We start from the raw sequence: 27,972 nt of genomic DNA on the forward strand, positions 1-27,972 counted from the left end.
GGATGTTGGTAAGTGTATTTCTGCTCAGTTCTTGCGTCTGCCACGGCAATGATCTCGTAATGGGCTTGAATTCGTGCAATCTAAAATGGCAAGCTTTAAGGCTGCCATGAACTCAGCTCCATCAAAAGTAGCTGCTGCTTATAAACAGTACGCTGAAACAAGAATGGCTGCAATGAAAGCACCTAGTACAATGTCTTTAAAGGTCTTGCGACTCGATTCAGTTCTGCATTTGGTGCGCAACCACCCCAGCCCGCTGATACTAAATTGACAGCAACCACTATTCAACAATCATATAAACAGCAACAAGCTGTCACGACCAGGGTATAAAGTTGACCAGAAATTAATCGGTGTTCCACAAGACAAGGGTAAGGTTGTTGGTAAATCAGGAGTGATTGTTGGTACTGGTTTTGATTTGGGTCAATATAGCAAGAGAGATCTCGAGAAACTTGTATTTTCCAAAGATTTTGTTGACAAACTCTCTCCTTACACTAGAAAGAAGCAACAAGCTGCAAAAGACTTTTTGGCAAAGAAATGTTGAAAAGTTAGCAAAGGAGTAAGAAGCTGCGGCCAAGAATCCAAAATCAATTCAAAAGTTCACTGATCTTCCAGCTGCTGTTCACCGTTGCTTACAGTGTTCACCATCAATATGGTTCCCTTCCAATCATTGGTCTTCTTGCAAGCTGTTTAAGCATTATTATTTTCAATAAGCCGTATTGATGAATCGCTCCTATGTTCAACAAAATGGGCTTGCCTTACAATTTGCCGATCATTACTGTAAAGCAACTCTTGATCTCGTCACTGCTACAGTGAAACAAAATGCACAGTCGATTTGTATCCTTTGATTTAAAGAACTATCGCGAATTAGTGCAACAAGATGGACTCATTTTGGAGTTTGTCATCTGGTGATGGAAGCCGTAACCAGAACGGGTTAGCTCTACAATTTGCTTCATCGAAAGCCAAGATGAGCTCACTCAAGAAGAACCTAAAAAAGTTTCTGTGGTTTCAACACAAGGATATGATCATAATGGGACGTGTATGTGTTCTAGATGTGTATTATTAGCAGAGGAAATGGAACCCTTCTTAATTGAATAAATATTCCTCGTCAAAAGATCCTTCGATATTTTGATAACTTTCAACAAGCTCAATAATAGTTGGATAAGTACACAATGTTCGAGTGTGAATTAAATAGGTGATGTGAAACATTGTTTCTTGTTCAATGAAAGGGATCAAGTAGGTTTGAATAAGCTCTTGTTCTGTTTTGTTTTCTATTTCATGGTTCGGTAAATAAAAACTAATCACTGCATCGTAACCAAGTTCTTCAATATTTGGTCCAAACACTCTTCGATATGATGCTCCACCAACATACGCAACTTGGTCTTTGAGGAAAATTAATTGATGTTTTTTTTCCTTAATGTCTAAAATTATGGAATAGGTGTCAGTAAAATTGACACAAATCCTCTTTTCTTTTTCGAGAAGTTTTTTGAGCGATTGTCGTGCCACTTCCAATAAATCTTCGTCTTTTTCTTTGGAAAATCTAAGAGCGTCATAAAATGTCTCTATTGCTGCAACAATTACATCTCTGTTTTGGTTTTGGAAAGAGGTAGAAGTCCATTGTAATGCATAGGGCGCATGTTTCACTAATTTCAGTACGCTGTCGTTGTCGCTCATCAGCTGCTTTACACATCGTAACGATATGAATGGATCACGTTTGACAGCAAAGAGAATAATTTCCAAATCATCTCTAAACTCTTGAGGAAGCTTTTCAATGGTACATCCTCCAACTATTGCACTTAGAGCTAACTCTTTGTCAATATGAAAATGTGAAGGTACGTTCCCAGGATCGCATCCACGCTCTAAACAAAACTTGACCAAGCTTTTATCCACAGCAATGACATGATGATACTCTTCGGCGGCTATGTATTTCAAAATATTTCCATTCACCTCTAACATGCGCATTAGTATCTGTTTGTCAAATCTCAGAGATTCATGTAAAAATTTGAACGCTTGAGAATTGTTTTTTAGAAATGGAATAATTCGTTCATCTTTTCTAAATTCAGTAGGAGTCTTATCTATTATGTTAATAAAACAAGATTCATACACTCTTGCCAACCTTTCAAAAAATAAAAAATCCGAAAAGCATCGATCGTCTACAATGCTGCCAATGATACGGCAGTTACCAAGGTAACCGTATGGTAACACGTGTTGTTTCTTGACAAATTCATTCATTTCCCAGGGGCAATGTTGGATCATTTCCCCTACCTCAAGCCGTGGATTAGCTGTGCCAAAATTTGATTTTGATATTGTTGAATTTTCAATTCTAATTGTTCTCAATAAATGTAGAGTGTTTTCATAGCTCCAACTAATAGACCATTGGTATAATATATGTTTCAATTGTTTGACAAACACGTATTTGTTTCCATGATTACAACACTTCATCCAAAAATCAGTTCTTCGGTAGTGGCATCGTTCGTAGTCAGGATAATAGAACCCACCATAAAAATTGGCGAAGGTGTGTTCATCTTCATGCAAAAAATTAATAATGTTTCCTCCAATATTGTCAAATATAGAACACCCTTTTTCCCAATTCAATTTAAATAAAGTCTGATGGCCTGTTGTGAAAATAATCTCTAAAACATGGCATTGTGATTGTAGAGCTATCCATTCAGTCTGACTGTTGACCATCTCTGGATTTTGTTGTTTATCTTCAGAAATGTCTGTCTCTTCGTCTTCAGTATCTTCATCACTTTCAGAACTGAGTTCCTCCTCTTCAGTGTGTTCATCATTGGTTCTTCTAAATGGATGCTCGTGTAAAAACAGCCTCAGCAATCGCAATCCATATTTCAGTAACTTTTCAATTTCTTTATCATCCATTTCTGAATTAAATTTTTGTAAAACCGCTGGTATGATTGAATTTCTCCTCTCATCATCAAGGTCGTTCATATTCAAATTCCGAATCAAGAACTGCCATCTTCCGAGCAACCATTCTTTTAAAAACAACAAAAATTTCTTCTTTTGAAAATAATTCAAATACCATTCGGAACATGTAATCATCAACGTTTCACACATGAATCGAGGATGGCAATATGAAAATATTTTCTGTAAAATGTATGGATCATAGCCAAGTAGAACACTCAACGAATGGGAGGAATGGATTTCATTGCGTTCCATTTTTTTGTAATTCGAAATAGGCAACAAAATAAATGTGTCAAACAGCTTCTCTTGCACAACGAAAGTTTTCTGAAATAAACCTCATGATTTAATTAAGCCGAATCAGAAATATTGTAACAAGCATAACAATCACTGAGCATACCAAATGACCAACTGCTCGATGGGATGCAGAAACTTTCTTGGGTATTGAGCGACTGGGCTGTGTTGGTGTTGAGGTTGAGAGTTTTGGACTTGGAGCAACTGGTGGCACTACATCACTCTTTGGATACACCAATCCAATATCATTGAACGGAATTTGTGTATAATTCAGCATTCGAGCAATGGTTGAGTTGGGCAACAGTGTGAAATTTCCATTCTGTGCGTCCACAAATATGGACTCTGGCAATTTAAAAGTGTTGTTTCCATAAATACTATATTTGGTGAAATTTGCAACAATGAAATCTTTTGAAGTCGATCCAATTATAATATTGAATTGAACAGAGTTACCCTTTGGAGCTTGAGGTTCATCGTTTAAAATATTTGGCAATTTTGGATAACTTGAAATCCAAACATCACTCGAGTTGTAAGGTAATGAAAGGAGGCGATTCATACGTGTTGTGGAATCATAAACTCCCAAAAGACCTCTCGAGTCAGCGTGAATGGGTGTTGTGTTGTTAATAAAGATGTTACCAAAAACAATGTTGTCTCTGCCACCTCCCAACTGAAAGCCATTATAAACAGCACTAAAGATATTTCCATACATGGTTATTGAGGAAAGTTGATCATCTGTTGTTGAAAGGTCAGAGTCACAAAATTAAAATAAATAACTCCTCGATAACATACCAAGATAAACTCCTGAGGTTCCCCATAGTCCAGGTCCGTTCACTCTTGCAATATGGTTATATCTGACGACAGTACCACGTGCAGCCCAGTCGGCATAAGAATACACAGCACCTGTAAGATTTCAACACAAAGCAGTCAGTATTTGTTTTCGTTTCAAACGTTTGCACACTTACCTGAATCACCAGTGGTCTTACAAACGTCATGAATATAATTATAGGCAAAATCATGATTGTTTCCTTCCCAAATAATTGCTGCATGGTCCGCGTTGAAAATTTCATTATTTTTGACTGTCACTCCAACACCTTTCAATTCCACCCCCGCTCTATAGGCTTTACCATTTCTCGTAAAATTGTAAATAATATTATTATAAACAAGAATTCCACTAGGAGTCAATGTGATACGATCTCCTCCGAATATATACACAGCCCCAAGACCAGTCTCAAAAACATGGTTCGAAATAAACTGACATCCAGTACAAAAATCAAACGCAACGCCTCTACTTCCAGTATTTGAAATGGTAGAGGAACGAACAACCGTGTAATCGACTTTGAATGAACGTATTGCATAGCCTCGAGTCATTTCAATACGAAGAGATTGAAACTGTTGAGCATGAGCTTGAACATTGATTAAATGATCTGCTGTTGAAATGATAATATCGTCTTGCTCAACAATTGGTCCTGCTGGCCAATAATATATCACATCATCTTGCAATATATATTCACCAGGTTGATCAAGCTCGCTTAAAAAATTCACCAGATAAAATCGTTGGTTGCTTCTAATTCCATAGGTCACATTAACATTCAATTCTGCAAAACCGTCTTGAGTAATAAATTTCAAATCTTCAGTAGAATCAGCCCAATCATGATAGAAAAACGAAAATGCATAAGGACTCCTTTCAAGAGACCATTTGAATCGATTATGAGATACTGTGCTATTAAATTGAAAGGTATTCACTCCGTTCGTTCCTGTAAAACGTAAAAATTGATCTTCTCCGTTCGGAAACTTGTTTGGAAATCTCGCAACAGTTTGAGCTTTTCCTTTGTAAAATAATTCATTGCCAGAGCTCACAAACTTTTTGGAATATCCTGTTTTCACAAATTGGAATATTTGAGATTTGGAAAGTCCTGCCAAGGTCAGGTTGCATGAAAGAACCTTTCCTTGTGCCACTGTTGGAAGCATGTTATATACAGATGGATTATTGGCAACAGTCACTACTTGCCAAAAAGAGGGAGCAAGTGGAAGGCCACCAGTAATTCGAACGTTGCCATCTTCCTTCCCTGGTTTCCAAATGACTGGAGAGTATTGATTATTGAGCTTGGCAGAAGCAGGAATAATCAGCCCATTCGGAACAAAATATCGTCCATCGTCAATTAAGACAGTAAATGTTGTGTTCACAAAGAGTGAATTCTTTGAAGATTGAACAACAGATGCAGCTTTGGAAAGGGTTTTCAAAGGCCATAATGACGAGGTTCCATTGTTAGTGTCCAAACCGTTGGCATTTGAAACATAAATGTTGACTGTTGGATTTTGACCGTCAACGATGGACACAAAATAAGCATGTATCAGGAAGAAAAGAACAACAAGACATGCAACGGGTGCCTTCACAGTTGAGGAAAGCATTTGCATGGTTTGATAATTTTTTGTGTGTGACAGAAACGAATCCAGAGCTTGAGTGTGCGATTGGAAGAATTTGAACGGTGACTCATTCCTTACTCTCATTTCCATTTTGGTGCATCATCAAGAACGTAAGCATCACCTTTAAGCGATTGCGTAACGTTGGCAATACAAGACGTACATGTCAGAAATGAAGCTGAAAACAGGTTCATTTTAGAGAAGAACTATAGAAATCGTTCAAAGTGAAACAAAGAACTTGTCATCGAAAAAAATAACCAAAACAACACAACCTACTCCAGTCACACAATGATTTCAACAAACAACAGTAGCGGAGGTGACAACAAGAAATCCAAATCGTCGTCATCAAAACGTTCCAAACCTCCATACTTTCCCAACAAGGACAAACAATATAGGTCTCCTCCTATCAACCAAAATTCATCTTCCGATAGAATTATTCAAAATGTAGACTTGTCGGATGAGGACTTGAAGAAATTTCTCTTGGATGGATATCTTGTGATAAAACCACAAGAACTTGCGTTGAGTCCACAATGGCATTCGGAATTGTGTCAATATGGAACTGAAATTTTTCAAGAAGATGGAAATTGGTAGGTATTGAATATGTGGTATTGAATATAGGAAGAATTTGTTTACACACGAATGTGTGTCACAAAAACTTACCAGTGGTAATAATATACTCGCAAGAATTCCACAACTCAATGAAATTTTCGAGGATGATCGTGTAAAAAGTATATTGACACGAATTCTTGGAACTGGATACATTATGCAAAGTCACAGATTTTGGCATTACACCCAAGAAGGTCAATTAGACCAAGCATGGCACAAGGATTCATTCTTTGGAAATATAAAACCTCTAAGGCATCATCAATTGAGACATGTCATGCTCATGTACTATCCTCAAAAAACAACCATTCCAATGGGTCCTACTGCTCTTCGTAAGGGAACACAATATACATGCATTGATCCAAAACGTTATTCTGGAAATTTAGCCAATGAATTTTATCAAAAACCATGGAGAAAGGATTCAGATGTTTTCATGGAATGTGAAGCTGGATCTCTATTACTCATTCATTATGATCTTATTCATAGAGGAAGTGCCAATGAAGCACGAGATCGTCAAATGTTTAAATTTCAATTTTCAAGAGTGGTCGATCCACAACGAGACATTTCATTACTCAACAGTGGAAGAGTCATTCCCTCTTTTGAAAATGTTAAAATTGAGGGTCGAGAAAATATGGAGCAAGAACCTCAATACCCGGTTGCCAAATCTATTTGGAATTGGATGCATAATATTCCATTCAAAGCAGAAGAATCCAAAGTGACCATCGCAGAAACCGAGCTAGAAGATGTTCATGAACTGAATCGAATTGCTTTCTGTTATCGATTGGGTTTATGTGGTCAATATGGAACTCTCTTGAAACGTTTGGATCATATCAATGAACAATTTGCTTACAATGCAGCTCATGGTATGATTGCTTGCAGACATCCCAATGCAGTCAAAGCTCTCACTTCAAAGCTCATTAACAAGAGCAGCAGTAATGGAGGCAGCCAACACTCCAACTATGTTTCACTGTTTATCATTTCAGAATGGGGACCACTGGTGGTCGAGAGTTTAGATGATAAATCACTCAAGGAATTTGTTCAGTACCTGAATAAGGCTCGTTTCTCGAGCATGTTCTCCCGAATATACGCAGCAGAGGCACTCGGAAATGTATTCTGTGGCTACCATAGCAACAACAGAGATGATGAGATTCTTCAACTTGCCGTTGAAACTCTTTGTCGTTATTTGGAGAATGATGACGAGGCTCAAGTACGATTTTGGAGTGCTCTCTCCCTAGCAAAGATTGGACCAGTAGCAGCTTCTCCAATGGTAATTACATGCTTGCAGAAGGCTTTAAAGTTTGATAATAATCGATACGTGATTGGATTTTGTCTGGAAGCTCTCGAAAAATTGGGCAGCCCGGAGGCTTTGAGGATACTCATTGGACAATTGAAAGCTTCCCGATGGTGTTATTTGACTCACAAGAATTCATTGTTCTGAGCTTGATGATTGAATGAACGATAAACGTAGGATTGGTCCAATCAATCAATTTTTTATTTTTGAGAGTCATCGCCCTTTCTAATTCTTGGAATGTTACTTGCCCCAAAATAAACGTTTATTATTACTGACAGGTTCGAACCGATTCCACATCAAAAAAATAGCCAACCGTTCATTCTCTCCTCACAATGCCAACCTTGACCGTAACCGTCGTCTCAGGAAATAATTTGGAAGCTAAAGATTTCGGTGGTACATCGGGTATGTTTTTCTATTCGTATACGGCAAATGATTTTGTTAATTAGTTCATTTTCAATGGTTGCTTCACATTTAAAATTTCTAAAAATGGCCTCTTCATTTTGTTCACATGATGATCCATTTACACACACACATTATTGAACACGCATTTTCATTACTTCTCATCATCAACACTTTAAATTGAACTCTTTTCAATGCTTTAAACCAAATTGAAATTAGATCCCTATGTCTATGTCCGAGTTGGATCTCAATCCTTCAAAACCTCTGTCAAACCAACAACACTCAACCCCAAGTGGAACGAACGCTTTACTTTTACAGTGAACAATCCTCAAACTGATGTAGTTCTTTTTGAAATGTTTGATCATGATCTCATTGGTTCTCATGATCCGATGGGTCGTGCTCAAGCCTCACTCAATACCTTGCAACGAGGTGTCCCTCAACAATTATCTCTTCCATTGATGAATGCCAAGAGAGGTACTTTAACAGTTGAATTGGTGGCTCAAGATTTCGGAATGGTTCCTCAACAACAACAACAACAGCCTCAAATGATGATGACTGGTGGATATCCACAACAACCTCCAATGGGTTATCCACCTCAACAACAACCTTATGGTTATCCTCCTCAACAACCCATGATGACCAGTGGATACCCTCCACAGCAACAACCTCAAATGATGGGATATCCACCTCAACAACAACCTCAAATGATGGGAGGCTATCCACCTCAACAGCCACAACAGCCTTATGGTTATCCACCTCAACAACAACCACCCATGATGATGATGAGTGGAACTACGACTACCACAAGTGGCAGTGGTTATTATTATCCTCCACAAACAACGACCCCAGTACATACGACTACTACGACTCATTATCATCATAGCCACAAGTCAGGAAAGCAGGTAAGTTTTGTTTAAAAGTATTTGTGAAGTTGAATAATGACCTTATTGGATACATTGTCTTTTTGTGAATAATATTTCATCATCACCACTGGTATTATTATAGATGAAAAAGACCATGAAGAAAATTGGCAAGTTCGGTAAATTTGGTAAATTCGGAAAGTTTGGTAAGGGTCTTGGAAAATTCGGAAAGAAGCTTGGAAAGAAGTGGTTCTAAGGATTTTCATTGGCTGAAATGTTCATCATCAAGCTTCTCCATGAATGGAATGAAACCTTGCAAAATAAAAAATATTCGTTGCTTAATTGCCGCTTTCACAACAATTCAAGATTGAAGAAGATCAAAAGTGTTGTAATCCCTTCCTGAAAAAAATAGATTAAAGCAGAATCATCATGTCGGACCTGGGAAGTAATATTGGTGTCAATCCTTTAGTGGTAGTGGTTTTGATTTCTTCTTGTTGTAATTCTTCTAGTAAATTTCATCTTTCCGAATTATTGTTGAAAAAGAAATTCTCGGAACAACAAATCGGAAAGAAGAAATGGCTTGAAAATAGAGAATTGAAATATAATGATTTCTTCCCTGTTGAGTTTATGAATGACAAAGGATTTGTATTCAATCACATAAAAAAGTATGGTTATGGATTGAAATTTGCATCAAACGCTCTAAAAGGAGACAAAGAGTTTGTTTTGCAAGTGGTTCAACACAACGGATTTTCAGTACAATTTGCAAGCGATGATATTCGCCTTGATCATCAAGTACTATTGACAGCCATCAAGCAAAACGACATTGCATTATTTTATGCCTCTAACAACATTCGGTGTGATAAACAATTTGTACTGGAAGCAGTTCAAGAAAATGGATTGGCCTTGAGGTATGCTTGTGAAGCATTAAGGAATGATAGGGAAATTGTGTTAGCTGCTGTGAAACAAACTGGTGAAGCATTGAGGTGCATTCCATATGGATCTGAATTGAGAAGTGATAGGCAGGTTATTTTAGAGGCAATTCAAAAACAAAAGCAAGCACTTTGTTATGTAAAAGAAGTTGAACTCCAAGATAATTGTTTCATGTTGAGATTACTCAAATTAATATTTCCAGAATTTGAACATTGGGACTCTTTTGACTACTCAAAGAAAGAGATTATGACCAAACTGGTTCAAGAATTTGGGTTTTTACTTCAATTTGCTTCGAAAGAATTACAAGGAGATAGAGATGTTGTTATGAATGCAGTCAGAAATTATGGTACGTCACTTCATTTTGCTTCAGATGATTTGAAGAAAGACAGAGAAATTGTATTTGCAGCTGTTCAACAAGATGGTCTCGCATTGCAATTTGCCTCCGAAGAGCTCAAGAGCGACAAGGAAATTGTGCTGACTGCTATCGATCAAAATGGACATGCTCTTCACTATGCATCCATTGAGTTACAAAATGACAAAGATATTGTCTTGAGAGCTATTGGACAAAATTTTGCTTCTCTCCAATATGTATCCGAAGAGTTACGAAGCGACCGTGAGTTTGTGTTAACAACTCTACGAGCTCCAAACCGGAAACCTGTCAATGCAGTCATTTTAAAAATTCATTGTCCTTTGCTTTGGAGTGACAAACAGTTCGTTTTGGAAGCGGTTAAGGCTGGGTGTAGAAATATTTGCAGACATGTACCGAGCGAATTTGCTGATGACAGAGAATTCATTTTAAAAGCCGTAAAAGAAAATAGTCTAGCTATATTTGACTCCAGTTATATTGGTTCTGACAAGGAAATCATGTTAGAAGCAGTGAAGAACAATGGCTGTGCATTAAAGTATGCAACCGAAGAATTGCAATATGATTCAGACTTGGTTATGGAGGCCCTTAAATGCAATGGTTATGTTTTAGAGTACAGTGAGGAATTGTTTCAAGAAAGAATGAAACGCTGTCTTTACGGTGCTTACATGGGAAAGAGATTATGACACAATGTTGCAACACCTCTAATAAAATCTGATAGAACGGCCAACACACTTGAGCAAACATTGATGACACAAAATGAAAATTCCCTTGCCAACTGATGAAGTTTAAAATGTCTGATTATTGAGGCCACTTTAAGGATCATCCAAACTTCAAGTTACTGAGGAATATGACAAAATTTTATTAAAGACCAAGAATCAAAAGAGGACTATTTGAAAATTTTAACGCAATAATTTCCATAATCGACAATAAATAGTTTTCCATTCTTGGCGTTCAAACACAAAGAATTGGGTTCGTAAAAACCTTCTAACCTATTTCGTGTGTAGTATCCATTCAAGTCTCCTTTAAATGCTAATAATTGGTTTGGATTTTCTAAAGAAATAGATGATGAAAGAACAACAATACCATGCCATCCAGGTACGCTCGCAATGATATTGCCATTCACAACATCAATGCATAAATGAGTGGGTAAACATAATTCATGAATTCCAGAAATGTGTTGGATGATTTCGTTTGTAGTGATGTCAAGGGTCACAATAGCATGCTCAAAAGTTTTTGGCACAAGTAAATTTCCATTAAGGTCAAACGTGCTACCTGCACCATATGCAAAGTCAATGGTCCTTTTTACAGAGCCATTTTCAAAATCCACTTCAAACATTTCATTTCTACCAGTCACATATATTGAATTTGTTCGACTCATTCTCGAGTTCATAAATGTTGGACTGAATGTATTTCCCATGTCCATGCAAACATGTACAATCACAGAAACATTGTACGTTGAAGTAAAATCCACTTGCCAAACAATTGTTCTTGTTTCAATATGAATCTTGCAAAGAAGATATTCTGAACACACCGCAATGATAAATTCCTCTGTTTCATTCAAACAAAAGCGAGAGGGATATTTGGGTAGTTGAATTTGAAATTTCGAAGGCAAACATTTTTCAATAATGCGAGAATGAGTGCTTTGTGTTGGCAAAGATTCGGAATGATGTTCAAAATGATGATCCAATACATCCAAATCATATGCATAAATAACATCAAGTTCCTCATCATGATTATCAATGTTGTTATTTAAATAACAAGAAACAAATAAGCAATTCCATCTTCTGTAAGATAATGCAATACACAAGGGTTCTTCATGTTCTTCAAACAACAAAATTCCTTCATTCTGAAAAGAAGAATAATTAAAGGCTTTCGGAATGAATGTTTTGAATTGTTGATTATTGAATTTACATTTCAACCATTCCATAAGAGTGAATATATAATGCTCAGATGGAGAAGATGATGTAGCTTCTCGGAAAGAGGTTACATCCTTTTCAACATTTTCATATTGTTGATTCTGATGATGAATAAAATCCACAAGTTGCAACAAGACTTGCATGACAATTTTTTGCAAAATAAAACACTTTCATGAATTTCATCTTTATTGAACCATAGACTCAAGAGGTGGAGCATCCAATTCCTTCCCCAATGTAACCCTTCCTAATTCCTAAAGCTGGATTAAAACTCAGCAAATTGTTCAAATTAGAAGCACAAGATTTCAAATTTCATCCTCAAGAAAATGCCGTTACCTCCGACCCTCCCTCGTAAAGTATCATCAGCCTCCTCTTCCCAACCACCACAACCAACACCATCAACACAACCAAAGACAAATCCAGGGATGATGTTAGCTGAATCTTCATTACCTTCATCGGTTGGTAGTCATCATGTACATTCATCATCGGAGTTGGGAAATACCTCATTAACAGCATCATCAACAGCAACGAAAAGTACTGCTCATCATTCGACTTCCACGGTTTCTAATTGTGTGAGTAATACTCTCCTCCAACCTCCTCATCATGATTCGGGAATGGTTATATCTTCTACATGGATGCAGGAGCAACAACAAAATTCCAAACCCTTGCTCGTCGTGAACCGATCTAACATTCATAAATCGACTAGTTCTATTACATTACCTTCACCGAGCTTTACAACCACCACTGATTCGTCAAAGGACAATTTGGCAAAAGAATCTAATTCTTCCTTCTCAGATGTTCCTTCTAAAACCCACCATCATCACAGCACCGATTCTTTAAAAATCAATAACAATGCGCATCATTTAACGAATAATTTATTATTAACAAATCAACCAGCACTGCCATCCAGTATGGAGACTGTAAAAACCACATTGTCGTCAACCAACAATGCCAATTCAAGAAATCTTCCTCCAATACCCAACACTTCATTACATTCTCAACTTAAACAACAACCATCCAGCCAATCACAGCAGATTGTCAACACAACATCTGAAGACACGAACAAACGAAGACCGTCGGTGAGGCCATTACCTTCCACTGTGACAAGAACAACAAATTCTGCTACTCCAACCATCCCCACTTTTCAAAATTCAGCACTCCAAACCAATTTTGCGTCAAATAACGTGAATAAGACAAATCCAACATCTGTTAACAAACCATCCACAATAATTCCCCCTCTTTTTCAGCCCTACGGAGTGAACAACATTACAACCCAAAACATTTTTGCCGGTGATTCGTTGTCCCAAGTTGGAAGCGACATCACAAAACCATCTAGTTCAACAGTTTCATCCAAAAATCCAACACCTACCCATCAATCATCCCCAACTATTTATTCGAATAGAAATGTTGTGCAAAATTCATTTTCTCCTGCTAGCAATCCGAACACAGTCAAGCTGTCACCAAAACAAAGCAATGACGAACAAAATATTGCCAAACTTCCCACTAAATCTCTTCCTTCTACTCCAACTAACAGGAGTGAAAATGATACCAAAGACGATAATAGATATTCCACACCTCCCTCTTCCTCTACTTCTTTCAAGAAGCCTTCTTCCAACAGCCCAAGAAAACATCACAGAAAAGCGACTACTTTCACATCGTCTCCACTTTTGTCATCCAATGGTGATATCAACACGGAAAGTTCAAACACAGACAATACTAATAATTCCCCAAATATTGGAGGTGACGCTCAAGAAGCCCTTGCCATTGAAAAATTTTTAAGAAATTATATTTTCGATATTATTGGAGACACTAAATTTACTTCTCTGGCAAGTGTGGTCAAATGGATGACTCTCGAAACATTTTACGAAGTTCTCACCAGTTGGTGCGTTATTAATTTAAACTCTAAGAGAGAATTCACAAAGCAAAATAGATTTTTCATTATTGAAGAGCTCAACCGGCATCGTAATGAAGTATATTGCCATTTAGAAAATAGAAAAAATTGTTCAATTCTCTATCATAGTATTAAGAAAAATTTGGAAATAATTATGCAGCAATTGAATACTGGTTCTGACACTATCTCTACATCTATTAAAAAAGATATGGTCCAAGTGATATTTTCCCTTATGAAGATTGATGAATTGACTGCACAAAATACGGAAATGAAAATATCAATTCAGTCCTCAGCAAACGTACTATCCGAAATGACAACAAACGCCATTTCAAACCAATCAAAACAAGAATCCTCTTCGAAATTGAATACTCCTTTAATTTTTGAAGATGACTCAGAGATTGTTAATGAGCATTTACAAAAACCTCCACAGAAGCTTATGTTATCTGAAAAACTGAGCTCTGTCATGGAAACTTTTGAAAAGAAGAAAGAAAACATTGAAACGAAAATTGTGGATAAAACAGAGAAGGTAGTGACAACGTTAGGCTCTTCCCTTCGTGCAACTATTGAAGTCGGACAGGATAAGCTAAAATCCTTCGTCGAAACAGCCAACAGCCTAAAAGGTTCGTATATTTTTTCATAATATTTGTTTCAATGTAACATTGAATATCATTAATCAGAACAAACAAAAATGTCAAGTACAAAACCAGAAAAAATCAAGATCGTGGACAAATCCTTTCGTAGAGAAAAAGTTCTTTCTGGATATTTCTCTGCTGTTGGAACGAGCTCTAACGAACACGCTCCTAAAGTGATTCCTCCACCAAGAAGAAAGAAGAATGTTGTTACGGCTGAGTTTGCCAAACATAGCTTCTTACTGGAATTCGCTGACAACTTTATATCATTGCCTGTATATAAACCTCCTAGAAAAGAAGAAAAAATTGAAGTTCAAGGAGAAACACCAAGAACATCCAATAACGGAAGCATTGACTTTGATAATGACGGTATCAACCAAAAAGTTATTTCCAAAATTAATGTTATTGACATGCTATCGAAAAAGTTCAAAAATACTTTACTGTATTCCACAGTTTCTACTACAGCCATCAGTAGTTTGGCGAATAGTTTGACAACAATTGATATAAGTCAGAACAAAATGACTGATTGCATCAATCAATTTTGCGATGAAATTTTGAACGAAATTACAAAGAGTTTATCTACAACACAGCAGAAAGATATCCTCAACAAACATTTGAAGTTGATGGATCCAAAATTTCAGAAAAAGTTTAAGCTTTTACGATCATTCATTACATTCTTGTGTAGAAACAAGACTTTCAGCACAGCACCTGTCTCTAATAAGAAATCCAAAGATCAAGAAAATTTGATATTTAACGGACAGGAAGCAGTGACTATTTTATCCAATGTTATTGTTAAAAAGGTAGTGAAATCGAGACGAAAAACGATCATCAACGAGGGAGATCAAGTTACTAGAGAATCATTGGCTGCATCTATTACTGGAATTGAACCAGAAGCAGTCAGAAATCAAGCTATGAACTTTTTGCAAGAATTTTTGGACGATGATATTATCAAGCAAACCTTTCCAAGAATGAAAAACAAGACAGCTCAAATTCGTGACGACCCAACTTACATGTATGCATTTTGTGAAGATCATATGTTATACAATTTGGTTAATCAAGAAAGAGAGATGGAGGACCAGCTTGAAGAGACAGAGAACGAGATTAATACATTGCTAGAGCTTATCACAGCTCCGTTTCCGCCATTACTACCATCTTCAACTCAATCCATTACACCCACTCAAACCTATGTTCTCTTCAAGTATAGACGTATTCTATGTAAGGAGCCAAAATTCTTGCTATTGTTATTGCGCTCAGTTAATTGGAAAGGTGATTACAAAACGGGAGAAGAAATACTGGAGCTGATTATTAAGCATCTTAAGGACACTCCTATTAACCAATTTTCCCCACTACACAAAGTGACAACAGTTCACGTACTATTTTTAATGTACGAAACAATCATTTCCTCAAAGGTAGATTTAGAGAGCGTACAAATTTTTGCAACCGAGACTCTGAAACGCAGATCACTAACTGAAATTGAACTATTCTTGCCTCAGTTATTTTACAGCTTGGGCTCAACGAAGTTTAACAAATACTTGTCAGAATTCTTGTTAGAGGCATGTGAGAAATCTGACTATGTGTTTAACAAATTGAACTGGATGCTGACCAGTATGTTGAACTCGAGCACAATTTTCAGCACTGAAAAGACCTTAAATATCAAAGCCAACCAAGTCTACAAGCAATTACATTTCAAAATGATTCAGAAATGTAATAGCTCCTCCGAGGGAAAGTACAATTTAAATCAATTTATTAGACAACAAAAGTTAGTAGACAACATGTTGGTTATTGGAGAATATATCAAATTCCGTCTCGGAAAAGAACTTGGAGTACCAAGACCTCAAAAGATACAACATTTGAAGTCGCTTTTGGCTGCTCAAAAGTTGCCATACCTGCTGAATTTGCACAATATATCGATGAGCAATATTGAAGAATTTATTGCCAACTGCCAATCTTCAGATACAATACAAGTGGACAAGCCAATATCTCCTCAGCTTCTCAAAGAAATGCAAGATGTTGCTAAATTTGTATCTGAAGACTCCAAGCTAAAATTCATAGATTTTCTTGTTGAAAAAGAAAAAGATTTTCATGAATGGAACAATGAAGTGTTTCCGATTGATACTGTACCATGTTTAGCGATTGAAGAACACTTTTCTAACATCAACGAGGCCATCCAAATCTCAGGATTTGTTCCTGATGACGGATACATTTTTAAATCTGCGCAAGAGCCAGTGTGCTTTCCTTTCTCACTTCGAACCCTCTCGAATGAAAATGCTGCTGAATTTAAACTAATTTTTAAGCAGGGAGACGATTTACGACAGGACGAGTATATTTTGAACCTATTCTCACTCATGAACAGAATTCTAAAACAAAATGGAATCAATTTAGAAATTATAACATATCACTGTGTTTCAACAAGTCAGAGTCCAACGAACTCTGGATTTGTGGAGATGGTAAGCCAATCCAATGCAGTGAGCGCTGTTTTGGCCAAGTACAAGACAATCTTCAACTTTTTGCGAGATACATCCTTGAAAAAACAAAAACCTCAAGAATCATCCTCGAACCAGGGCGCGAATTCTGTAGATTTTTACACATTCCTCGAGAAACCAGATGATTCTGAGACACAATTAATAGAATATCATCCAAGTCCTGTGGGTGATGTTAACACGTTATTGTTCGATGAAAAAGTTCACAGATATATTCGTAGTTTAGCTGGATACAGCATTCTTACCTACCTTCTCGCCATTGGAGACAGACATTTGGATAACTTGTTATTGAAAGAGAGCGGCGAATTATTTCACATTGATTTCGGTTTCGTTCTTGGAGAAGATCCAAAACCTTATCTGGGAACACCACCCATGCGTATTTCTCGAGAAATGGTTGCTGATTTTTCAGATGAACATTTATCTGCTTTCAGAATGTATTGCTGTCAGACCTTTAAAGTTTTGAGAAAATATGCATCCTTAATCATTTTCATGCTTTTATGGATTTCTACTACCAACATGACCATTAAGGAACAAGGAAGTATTACAAGAATTGATAAATTAGGTCTCACAGTTGGAACTGGAAATAACGTACCACATGTCATTCACAATCCTCTCAAACAATTTAATTTGAAAAACGTGACCACCATCCAAACCAATTTTCGTTTGGATCTACACGAAGATGAACTCGACGATTTCGTCTGCAAACTCATCGATCAAAGTCTAAACATGCTTGGTCCAAAGGTAAACGAAGAAATTCACAAAATTGCCATGAAATTGAGAGAATAAGACAAATTCGTGTAGAACTTTCCATGTGAAATGAAATCGTTCGTTTGTGGTATTGAGATTAAACATTATTGGCCTTTCCATATCTAGAAAAAAAATGGCAACATTTCAAGTTCAATTCTTACTCATGGTCCTAGTGATCCTAATGATGATGATAGCCTCTTTTACTCTTGCTATCCGAATCCATGGACTTTCTATCAATAGCAACAACAAGAATCCACAAACACCTATTTCCGATATAAAAACAACAACCTCCCAACTCACTCCCGGTTTTATTTTCACTCTCCAACAACGATCTCTCAATTATATGGCTCAACAACTTACTCCCAAAATTCAACGTGAATTGAGTGATCATTTAAACATTCCGGATATTGATCAAAATGTGGATACTCCCGTTGGACACGTTCAATTTCAAGTACAGAATATTCAAGTGAGTCAATTGAGCTTGCAAACTCCGAGTGTGGTGATTGGATCGGATCAGACTTTGATGTTGAATATTCCTGGAGTTCATACTCATATGCAAGCAGTAAGTAGGGAATGTGTTTGTTCATCATGATGTGGATGGAATTATAATTTGAATTTTGTGAAACTTTACCTGGTTGTTACAACCACCAAAAGGATTGGCATTATCGTAAGACTCATTGGCCTCATGTTTCTGATCATGGATCTGTAGATGCTGATATCACAAGTATGTTTTCAAACCTTTTTTTTGTAATTTGAACAAGTTTAAACTCATTGAATTCTCAATCTGAAATGTTAAAATTCAGTTTCAGTATCGATTGGAGTGAAAATTTCAATTGTTGATGCAACTCATTGTACAGCACAAGTGACTAGTGTACAAGCCTCCTTTTCTGAATTTAACTTGAAAATGCATGGAGGTGCTAGTTGGCTCTACAACTTTTTCATTAAGAATTTTAGACATTCTATTGAAAACGATGTGATCAAGCAAGTAGATGTAGATGTTGCTCGTGCAGTGAATACTGCTCTTGCCAAGGCACTTGATACAATCTCTTTACAACATGATTTGGGTCATGGAATTGTTGTGGATTATTCATTGAGAAGTTTGGATTTTTTGGCGTCAGTGCATATGGCTGTTGGAACTACTGGATTGTTTTATATTCCAGGAAAACCAGTGTATTCAAATGAACCAACTCCAATGAGTGACAGTTTGGGAAGTGACAAGATGATTGAGGTTTTTATTAATGAATTTGTGTTAAATTCGGCCATGTTTGCGAGTAGCCAAGCTGGAATTTTAAATGCCTTAATTACTCAAAAACACATTCCATCTACTTTTGATTGGGTTTTTAACACAAGTAGTTATCAAACTTTGATTCCAGGAATTTATGCAATTTGTAGTAATTGTGAAATTCAAATTACAATTTCGAATGGAATTGCTCCAGTTCTAACCTTGGATCCAAGTGTTGGAATTGAGATGAACGCTAACGCCCAAGCCATCTTCCAAATCATTCAAAATAATCAAAACATTGTCAATGGTTTTGCTTTGGATTTAAACATACAGTTGGATGTCATGCCGTCACTGGGCCAAAACAACATCTCGTTTGTATTCACTTACAAGAATGCATCCATTCAATTGGCATACTCCAAAGTGGGTACATTTTCAGTGCAATTCTTCTCAATGGCCATTGAAGCAGCTCTAAAGTATGTGGTCGTTCCAGCAGCAAATATAGTCGGAACGAAAGGTGTTCCACTTCCACAAATGAAGGATTTAACTTTAAGAAATGCAGAATTTGGTGTCGAGCAAGGATATTTGAGTTTGCGGTCGGATTTTGTTTATCAACCATCCTTCACTCCAAAGAAAAATTTGCGTTCTCGAATCGTGTCACCTTAAAGAATCTTTAGAACCATTTTATTGGCCATTTCCAAATTGTACTCATGCCATTTTGACATCAGGAAAGGTCGATTCAATAAATCTCAGAAACTTGGTTTGAACTGCACGCCCTTCCTCTCCCTTAATGGCAATACTTGTCCAATTCCAAAATATTTGTGACATGATCGTGGAATACTTGCCATCAATTTTAAATTGACATTCTTTAGGAAGGGTGTTCAACACCAGTTTCAGTCCTTCCAAACTGTAGTTTCCAAAACATAAAACACTCATCAAGAAATACTGGAGTGATGATAGTTTCTTTCCCGTTTTTTCCATAATGATATGAATGGCCGACAAGTATTCGCTTTCTGGAGCATAAAACAGGTCAACGAAGGAAGACACTCTATTATCATAACATATTTCATAATAATGAGAATGACCTGAAAGAATCATGATTATTTGTCGATCAATGAAATGAAGGTCATTTTGAAGTACGACTCCATTTTCCAAGAGAAACAATACCTCACGAGTTTTGTTACCATAAATGCCAGCAGTCAGTGCATACTCGAGTAGTGAATGGCCAAGCTTTGGATCTACTCCACATTCATCAATTAGGAACTTGAGTAATTCAAAGGTGTCATTGGGATTGACAACCAAACGTTCTAAATTTTTCACACTCGAAAATGTGAATCCCATTTCTAATTTCATACTTCTAAAGAATTCCAAATACTTTTTCAAACTCATTGATTGCTTGGGAACAACAGTGGTACTAGGTAACGAAAAAAGTAATGGAGAGAGTGATTCTTCTTTGAAACCTTTCCAACGAGCAATTCCAATGTCACACAAAAAGAATTTCAACCATCCCTTATTTCCAATCGTTGCAATGTTTTCATAAATAGTAGTGGCATGTGGTTGGATCATGAGAGGGAAAAAATCACGTCGTCTCACGCGTTTAATCAAAGAGATCAGTCGTTGTTGAAGTTCTTCGTAATTCTCATGAGGTTGAGACAATTGTGCCAAAATGGAAGAATCAATCCATTTAACGTTGGATGGAAATTGTTGAATCTCCATTTCTAATAGTTCAAGAAAGGTGATTTTGGAATTACTACATGATGTATGGACATGTTTCAGCAGAAAACCCATGTCAATTTTCAATAATACATGTAAAGCAGAACACAAGCTTGCATGTCCTTCCAATATCAATTTTTCAATAATGGGGCTCAAAAGATCCATCGTTCTGTTATCATGATGACTGAATTGTAAATATTGAAGACATAAATTTGTCAATAACATTGCATTTCCCAATGGAATTTCACATAATTCTTTAGGAGATTTTCCAAACGGCTTACTAAATAGATATGGAATAATTTTTTGAGACCAAATCATTAATATTTTGTTGAGAGCTTGCAAAAAAGGTGATTCTATAGCAATAGCTTGACATTCCAATAACATGCTCTCCATGGTAAATTTAATTCGTTGTAAAGCACGTCTTTTGAAAAATTGAATCGTTTCTTTTTTGTAAGTCGTTCCATAAATATCCATATTACAGAGACGTCTCTTCTCCATCGATTGTTGTTTTACAATATAAATTTCATTGATTTTTTCTAAATATTTCAAATATCGTCCACGATCTCGACGGAATAAACTTGACTTGTACAATAATTTAAAACGATAACAATTAGAATTGTCAAAATAATGAGATGGATGAATTAAATAATCTACTTGTTGTTCTTTTTCATCATGATCCTCACGATGATGTTTGGAAAAATTTTGAAATTCAAGTTCCAATTCTTTCTGCAGAGTTTTCATCCAAAACATTTCCAGAGTCGTGATGTGGTACCAATCTTTACAGACAAGCATTAAATTAGTTAAATATTGATTCGGACTGCAAAAGGATGTAAAAATATGAAAAAGAACATCTTGCGATATTGGCGATGACATTTTGTTTCGATAAAACCTTGTTCAAGTTTTGTAAAGAAAATTCATGCAAATTCGAATTGCGATCCCAAATCATAAGTCTTGTAATTTCAAAGTAAAAGGGCTTACACAAGCTCATTTATTGTCACATTCGCCCGCATGTCGATATCAAGAATTATTTTCATCCTCACTGATTGGTCCTTCAATTGCTTCACTTTTGAAATACTTTCATCCTTAAAACACCTTGTTTTCAATTATAACTTGGTTTGGTCAGCCATAACAAGCTCAGTGGTCTACCAAATAGTTAAATTTTGCAATTCGAGTCATTATTTTCTTTTCTTTGATTTTTGAGAGCTCTTCTTAGAGGAAGTTTGTGTGGAATGGTTGCTTGAAGCGACGGATGAAGAGCCGCCAAGCTGTGGAGATCTTCCTGACGAATGAACGCTACTGCAATTGAAAGGTATAGAATCCTTAAATTGATACCGTATAATAGCTGATGATGTAATGCTAAACTTCTTTGAAAAGTGTTTTCGGTTGTGCATGGCAGTCTCTGGCCATTCTTCACTATTGCAATGATCAAAGGCAACATTACAAAGCAATGTAGAGGACGAGTCATGCCATTGAATGGATAGAGGTCGACCATTCCCTGTGGACAGCTCATACAGTGGTGCTTGCATTCGTAAATCCCAGCAACGTATTGACTCGTCATTTCCTGCACTCCACACAAATGGTATACCTCCCACGAGAGAAAATTCACATGCTTCCACTCGATCTGCATGACCCTGAAATTTTAAAATGGGCGAAACTTGTTGTCGGTAGTCAAATAAATACACATTGTGGTCGGCACTGCTTGCTAGTAATACTGATGCCGAAGTTGGATCAAAGCAAAAGTCTGTCACTGTACTTCCAAAACCTACAAATGGCACATCATAGAATCTATTTTCCATGAACACTGAAAATATTACATTGGATGATGCAGTAAATAATGTTCGCGTCATTGGATGAAATTTCATCATGTAAATGCTTCTGTTGTTTTCATAAACAGGAAGCTTGAAACCGTGTGAAGGTTTTTTGGTGTATGGGCTATAACAATAGACCACATTTTGTGAGGTGTCAGCAACAGCAACTAAACCATCCAGAGTTGCAACAGCACCAAATGACATGTTATCATTGGATGCATTGATGGTAAACTCTTTAGCATATGATGGTTCCAATTGAGAATTTGTGCTAATCTTGTAACTGTTAAGACTTTTTGGAGACGTCACTAGTACTGTGTTTTTCTTAATGTCAATACAATAGCTATTGGCGTTTTTGGAATCGGCAATTCTCGTGAATTTCATTTTGCCAGTAATCCCTCCAACAGTTGCCATCACTGATTCTGCCCTTGTCACAAAAATATCTCCACTCAACATTCCTTTTCCTAATTCAAATTTCGAAGAATAAAATTCATCTAATTTTTCACATCGTGCCTCTGCTACATTTCGTGCTGGTGCGTTATTTGCATAGGTTAATTTCATTTCTTCCCTTCGAAAATCAATTTCTCTGCAGAAAACAGCATAAGGCGAAGAATTCTCGTTTGGCTTGGGATGTTTTGAACCAGATGTTTCCTCAATAATTGAATTTTGTTTTTCACTCACATCTTCCAGTCCCAGCATTAATTGCATCATTTGTGCTGCTTTAATTAAAGTGGTAGAAGTCAGGGTTGAAGAGGACAGTTTTGTTTTGATAGTATTCATAGTTAGTTTCAAATCTGCATACATGGAACCATCATTGTATTCATAAACTCCATCTATATAATTTGAAATAATTTTCGTTAAATATAATTGAACTTCCTTCATTCTCTTCTCGCAAAATGGCTTAATGGATTGAAGAAACACATTTTCCATTTGAGTTCGTTGGGTCTTTTTATGAAGCTTGTCCACTCTACTATGAATTTTCATTTGATACTCCCATTGTGCGTCCAAAGCTTTGGTTAAAAATTGAATTCTTCCAATAATATATTGTTCTCTTTCCTCATCGTACTTGTGACTTTCTGGATCGTATTTGCTAGAAAAATTATGAGCAGCACAATTCCAAGGATACTCGCTTGTCAACAAGTAAACGAAAAGAGGAATATTCTTCGGACCACAAGTCAAATGAGAAAATAAGCAAGGAGGATAAAGAACATAGGGTAATGCTAGTGTGTTCCGCAGTACACTGTCAATATCAATTCTGGGATCTAGGGGTGGTGCTTTTTGTGGTTGTTGTGGTTGTTGAGAAGAGGTATTTGTACTTGATGATGATGATGAGGTATTTGGGTCAGTGAGAGAGGATGGTTGTGAGGCAGAATTTGGAGGTGGCTGTTCCGATGATTCAGTAGAGGAAGAAGAAGATTGTAATGATGAAGGTTGATCTGTTTGGCCGTTCTGATGATTATTACTATTATTATTATTTGAAACTGGATCTGAAGAAGATGAGCCATCGTGTTGTGGCTCCGAAAGAGAAGACTGATGATGAATACCATCTTGATGATCATCATCCACGGGATCCTTATTGGATAGTAACAACGGGGAGAGTATGGATTGAGTAGGTATCTCTTCAATGACTTCTTCCGATGACGACACCGAAGATGAAGTCGATAACAGAGTATTGTTCCCATTCGGCAGAACAATTCCTTGTTCCAACTCTTTGGAATATGATGTTTTTACTTGTTCATTATGATCATCTTCACTTTCATTCATTCTTCCTCCGATAGGAAAGGGAGAGAGTTGATGAGAGAAGGTCGGGGGTATGGGAAAGAAATACGAAGGAAATTGCAAAAACACCAGAAAATTTTAGACAATTCATAACTTTCCCATGCTTTCCGAATGCTTCAGCCTCTTTCTCGGTATTTCCAATCAGTTTTGCAAAATTCCGAAAATTTGAACGGAAATTCATAAAACGTGAAGAAGCAAACGGAATCCTCAGTCAAAAACAGATAAAAAAACAGCAGCACACCATGGAGAAAAATTGTCCTATTGCAACACCAACATTGATGCATTTGCGTTCAATCGTCACATTCCCAAATGCTATCATCAGTCATGTGTTGCCAATGAAGAGATTCCACTGTGCACATGTTTGATATGTAAAGGAATAAAGACACATGATGGTGATTTTCTCCACAAAATACAAAATTCAACCACTCCCCATAAAAGAAGGTCTGTAACGGCTCCAGCGACATTGGGATCAATGTCTCAAACACAATCCTTAGGGACTTTCAGCGAAGATGTCTCTCCAAAGCTTCATCCTGATAAACTTAGCGGTAAAGAATGTATTTGTTGCACCATCCGTACGGCTGCCAAAGGATTCCCCAAAATTTACGTCGGAAAATATCGAACACTAATACTATGCAAGAAATCTCATGCTCTGGACAACACTGAGAATAAAAGATTGGCTGAAATGATTGACAAAATCAATGATGAGGTCATTTCAACCAATGATTCAAAGCAGTCAATTCTTGATGGAGAATCTGATGAAGAGAATGCTATTGAAGACGTTATGTGTAGTGGTTGTAAAAATGTTGACTCTTCTTCAATGTGTGGCGCTGTTTGTAAGGGAACCCTTTACATTAAGGAAAAAAAAGGTCAAACCGAGTCTAATATTTTTTTCTGTAAAGGTTCTCACTTAATCAAATACTTGGTTCGCCATTATTGCTCCCATAAATCAGGTAAAAAGAAAAAAACTAACCCCAATTCATCCGTAACTAACAGATCATCCAAAAAACGAACCAAAGATCAAATTATTGATGAAAGTGAAACGGATGATGAATGTGAGCATGATGTAATTGAAACTCATACCACTCCAAGTAAGTTGATCAAAAAATAAATTTTTCTAATATTTCAAATTCTCCTCATGTTTTCGAAGGTAATTTCACTCAGTATGTCATTGATTGCAATGTAATTCATAAAATTACTGGAATATGTGAAAAAGGTTTTCATGAATTAATCCAATTGAGAAAGCAAACACGACTCAATGCGTTAGGAAGACCAATAGAAATTCCAGTGGAAGATGAAATTATGATAACACTTACACATTTGCGGCAATATTGTACGGACCAATTTTTAAGTTGCATTTTTCAAATTGAAAAACGAGCAATAACCACTATAAGAATTAGAGTTCTTGATTGGTTGTATATCGAGCTAAAACGTTATATATGTATGCAAACCTTGCAATTCAGAATGGATAATAGTGAAGAATATTTTAAGCATTTGATTACCATAATAATAGACGGATCAGAACAGCCTGCATTTTGTTGTGATTCCGCAATTTTGGATTTTGAATTCTATTCTGCAAAAAAAAACCAACACAGCATCACAATCCTGATGGCAATGACTCCTTCTGGCCATATTGGATATCTTTCGCCTTGTTTTCCAGGAAGAGTTAATGATAATGAATTGTTCAACAAAACCTCTTCTCATTGGTTGAGTGAAATGGATGCATCAGAATTCATTTTTGGCGACAGTGGTTTTAAAGGGCTTCCTCGTGTAATTACTCCTCCAGACGACCCATCCTTGCGCAAAATTTTCTCTAGTGTTCGTATTAGAGTAGAAAATAAGTTCAGGGAAATCAAGATATTCAAATCTTGCAAAGAACGAATTAGAATCAAAACCCAAAGCAAAACTGAAGTATTACGCATTGCTCATATGCGATGGGTAGTTGTTGGTGCTTTTTGCAACTTAAATTGGACGAGATATAGTAATAAAGACTTTGAAATGTCTTGATTATAAAATCCGATGGAATTTAAAAGAATTTAACAGAATCCGAACAAATTTGAAAGAATTTGAAAGAATTTCACAAATACAACAAGACGAAGCATTTTTTTTGATGATTCTTTGAAATTTGATGGAAGAGCAAAGAAAGCTTTGGAAAAGAACAGACAAAATTTGCCAAAAATTTCTCATTTCGCCTTCGTATTTCTCGCCCTCGTCTCGGCGATGATGAATTCAGTTCATCCTCTTCCGCATCGCGTTGTAAATCTTGTGTTTGCATTTTTTGGAATTATTTTATTTTGTTTTTCAAATCCGATTAAAGGGAACATTGAATATCAAAACCAAGGTTCAGGAAGAGTTCTTTGAAAAGAATCCTTTCATTGAAAAATGTATTAATTGAAAGTATCCCAAATACCTCGTATTGATTTATGTTTGAATGAATAGGGAACTTGAAGGCATCCTCTTAACATTTTTAAAATGTCAATTCCCTGATATTGAAATCAGCAGCAACATGTGAAAATACCATTCAACAACAAATTGAAAGGCTATTATTAAAAAAAAGCATCAGAAACAATCGTTGCTTACCATCATGACTCCTAAAATTCCAGCAATTTCTCCCAACAATCCTTCAATCGATGAAGTATACATTTCTGCATTGTTGTGTTCTGTTAATGTGTTGTAAGTAAACGAAATGACCACAGTATTGTCATCTCGTTGTGTTAATTCCACAAGTGAAAGAATAGATTCCTTAATAAGAAAAATAAAAACACATCCATGAATCATTTTAAATAAAAATCAACTTCTCGACTCCAAAACATACCCATCGTGTATCTGTTAAATTTGGATTTTCTATCGATGGTTTCAATCGGGTGGTCACAATTTTAGTCAAAACAAAGTAATTATCTACATTTGCTACTGCAAAATTTGTTTCAGCAAAGACGTTGGGAATAGTACCAATTTCATGAAAAGATACTTGTAACTATTCACGAGTGGTTTGGTCATAAAACACGTTAAAAGATGATTAACACAAATGAATTCAACGGAAGAAGCACTTACGCCAAACCTCGCGTCACGTTCCTGTGGAACCGATGGCACATCAAAAAACAATGAAATAACTCCACCGTATCCAGTTGCATTAGAAGTCATCACTTGATCTGAAAAGTTATTAAATACGTAGCATCGATAGAGTCCATTTTGTTCTATTTCCTTATATTCGTATGGTATTTCAAACTCGACCACATTTCCATCAACCACTCGTGTCGCTGTTTTTAAGGTTAAATCACAAAAATCACATTCATAATATCCATTCCAGTTACAAATGGTGACAGCTGGCAATTCGAGTGGAACTTTCTCAACAATCGAAAGAGCTGTCGTTGGATTATTCTGAGAAGTTTGAAATTCTCCTGATGCGTTCACGACATACCAAATACAAAATACAATGGCCAATACCCATCCGATGCTTGTGACAATTTCCGGAATGGTAATTGGAATTTTGAACTTGTTTTTTGGAATACTATTCGAGGCAATACTGTTATTCTCATGGTCACTCTTAGGAGTGATCGTATCAGCGAGAGCTGGCGATTGAGGAGTTGATTTCAACTTCAAATCGTTGGTTGTTTCTTCATTGTTATTGACAGATATCCTGCTTGATGGGTCTTGAGATTGTATTGAACCCTCTTGAGACATTTTTTGAGATTTCATACAGAGCGGGAAGATACTTGGATTCACCTCT

At 36.5% G+C, this 27,972-nt stretch overlaps 12 protein-coding genes across 12 annotated transcripts; 6 read left to right on the top strand and 6 right to left on the bottom strand.

Moving 5' to 3' along the window:
• Positions 1 to 1,080: 1,080 nt before the first annotated feature.
• On the bottom strand, positions 1,081 to 2,871 carry C9374_012971 (uncharacterized protein; the record flags this gene model as incomplete). The annotated part of the gene is made up of 1 exon (XM_044688796.1): positions 1,081 to 2,871. The coding sequence occupies one exon, from the start codon at positions 2,869 to 2,871 to the stop codon at positions 1,081 to 1,083; it is 1,791 nt and encodes a 596-aa protein (XP_044542115.1).
• Positions 2,872 to 3,256: 385 nt separating this feature from the next.
• On the bottom strand, positions 3,257 to 5,610 carry C9374_012972 (uncharacterized protein; the record flags this gene model as incomplete). The annotated part of the gene is made up of 3 exons (XM_044688797.1): positions 3,257 to 3,933; positions 3,991 to 4,101; positions 4,164 to 5,610. The coding sequence occupies 3 exons, from the start codon at positions 5,608 to 5,610 to the stop codon at positions 3,257 to 3,259; spliced, it is 2,235 nt and encodes a 744-aa protein (XP_044542116.1).
• Positions 5,611 to 5,910: 300 nt separating this feature from the next.
• C9374_012973 (uncharacterized protein) lies at positions 5,911 to 7,663 on the top strand (the record flags this gene model as incomplete). The annotated part of the gene is made up of 2 exons (XM_044688798.1): positions 5,911 to 6,209; positions 6,286 to 7,663. 2 exons carry the CDS (start codon positions 5,911 to 5,913, stop codon positions 7,661 to 7,663), a joined length of 1,677 nt encoding a protein of 558 aa, XP_044542117.1.
• A 185-nt stretch (positions 7,664 to 7,848) lies between these two features.
• C9374_012974 (uncharacterized protein) lies at positions 7,849 to 9,031 on the top strand (the record flags this gene model as incomplete). The annotated part of the gene is made up of 3 exons (XM_044688799.1): positions 7,849 to 7,918; positions 8,135 to 8,817; positions 8,921 to 9,031. 3 exons carry the CDS (start codon positions 7,849 to 7,851, stop codon positions 9,029 to 9,031), a joined length of 864 nt encoding a protein of 287 aa, XP_044542118.1.
• Positions 9,032 to 9,204: 173 nt separating this feature from the next.
• On the top strand, positions 9,205 to 10,755 carry C9374_012975 (uncharacterized protein; the record flags this gene model as incomplete). Its single annotated transcript, XM_044688800.1, has 1 exon — positions 9,205 to 10,755. The coding sequence occupies one exon, from the start codon at positions 9,205 to 9,207 to the stop codon at positions 10,753 to 10,755; it is 1,551 nt and encodes a 516-aa protein (XP_044542119.1).
• A 203-nt stretch (positions 10,756 to 10,958) lies between these two features.
• Positions 10,959 to 12,131, bottom strand: C9374_012976 (uncharacterized protein; the record flags this gene model as incomplete). The annotated part of the gene is made up of 1 exon (XM_044688801.1): positions 10,959 to 12,131. One exon carries the CDS (start codon positions 12,129 to 12,131, stop codon positions 10,959 to 10,961), a length of 1,173 nt encoding a protein of 390 aa, XP_044542120.1.
• Positions 12,132 to 12,311: 180 nt separating this feature from the next.
• Positions 12,312 to 17,771, top strand: C9374_012977 (uncharacterized protein; the record flags this gene model as incomplete). Its single annotated transcript, XM_044688802.1, has 2 exons — positions 12,312 to 14,496; positions 14,554 to 17,771. The coding sequence occupies 2 exons, from the start codon at positions 12,312 to 12,314 to the stop codon at positions 17,769 to 17,771; spliced, it is 5,403 nt and encodes a 1,800-aa protein (XP_044542121.1).
• A 94-nt stretch (positions 17,772 to 17,865) lies between these two features.
• Positions 17,866 to 19,617, top strand: C9374_012978 (uncharacterized protein; the record flags this gene model as incomplete). Its single annotated transcript, XM_044688804.1, has 3 exons — positions 17,866 to 18,294; positions 18,387 to 18,456; positions 18,536 to 19,617. The coding sequence occupies 3 exons, from the start codon at positions 17,866 to 17,868 to the stop codon at positions 19,615 to 19,617; spliced, it is 1,581 nt and encodes a 526-aa protein (XP_044542122.1).
• A 42-nt stretch (positions 19,618 to 19,659) lies between these two features.
• C9374_012979 (uncharacterized protein) lies at positions 19,660 to 21,537 on the bottom strand (the record flags this gene model as incomplete). Its single annotated transcript, XM_044688805.1, has 1 exon — positions 19,660 to 21,537. One exon carries the CDS (start codon positions 21,535 to 21,537, stop codon positions 19,660 to 19,662), a length of 1,878 nt encoding a protein of 625 aa, XP_044542123.1.
• A 302-nt stretch (positions 21,538 to 21,839) lies between these two features.
• On the bottom strand, positions 21,840 to 24,233 carry C9374_012980 (uncharacterized protein; the record flags this gene model as incomplete). Its single annotated transcript, XM_044688806.1, has 1 exon — positions 21,840 to 24,233. One exon carries the CDS (start codon positions 24,231 to 24,233, stop codon positions 21,840 to 21,842), a length of 2,394 nt encoding a protein of 797 aa, XP_044542124.1.
• Positions 24,234 to 24,720: 487 nt separating this feature from the next.
• Positions 24,721 to 26,252, top strand: C9374_012981 (uncharacterized protein; the record flags this gene model as incomplete). Its single annotated transcript, XM_044688807.1, has 2 exons — positions 24,721 to 25,336; positions 25,396 to 26,252. 2 exons carry the CDS (start codon positions 24,721 to 24,723, stop codon positions 26,250 to 26,252), a joined length of 1,473 nt encoding a protein of 490 aa, XP_044542125.1.
• Positions 26,253 to 26,632: 380 nt separating this feature from the next.
• Positions 26,633 to 27,926, bottom strand: C9374_012982 (uncharacterized protein; the record flags this gene model as incomplete). Its single annotated transcript, XM_044688808.1, has 4 exons — positions 26,633 to 26,728; positions 26,826 to 26,987; positions 27,061 to 27,219; positions 27,297 to 27,926. The coding sequence occupies 4 exons, from the start codon at positions 27,924 to 27,926 to the stop codon at positions 26,633 to 26,635; spliced, it is 1,047 nt and encodes a 348-aa protein (XP_044542126.1).
• Positions 27,927 to 27,972: the final 46 nt, after the last annotated feature.

Source organism: Naegleria lovaniensis (genome assembly GCF_003324165.1).
Source record: "Naegleria lovaniensis strain ATCC 30569 chromosome Unknown tig063, whole genome shotgun sequence".
In the NCBI taxonomy this organism is placed as follows: domain Eukaryota; phylum Heterolobosea; class Eutetramitea; order Acrasida; family Naegleriidae; genus Naegleria; species Naegleria lovaniensis.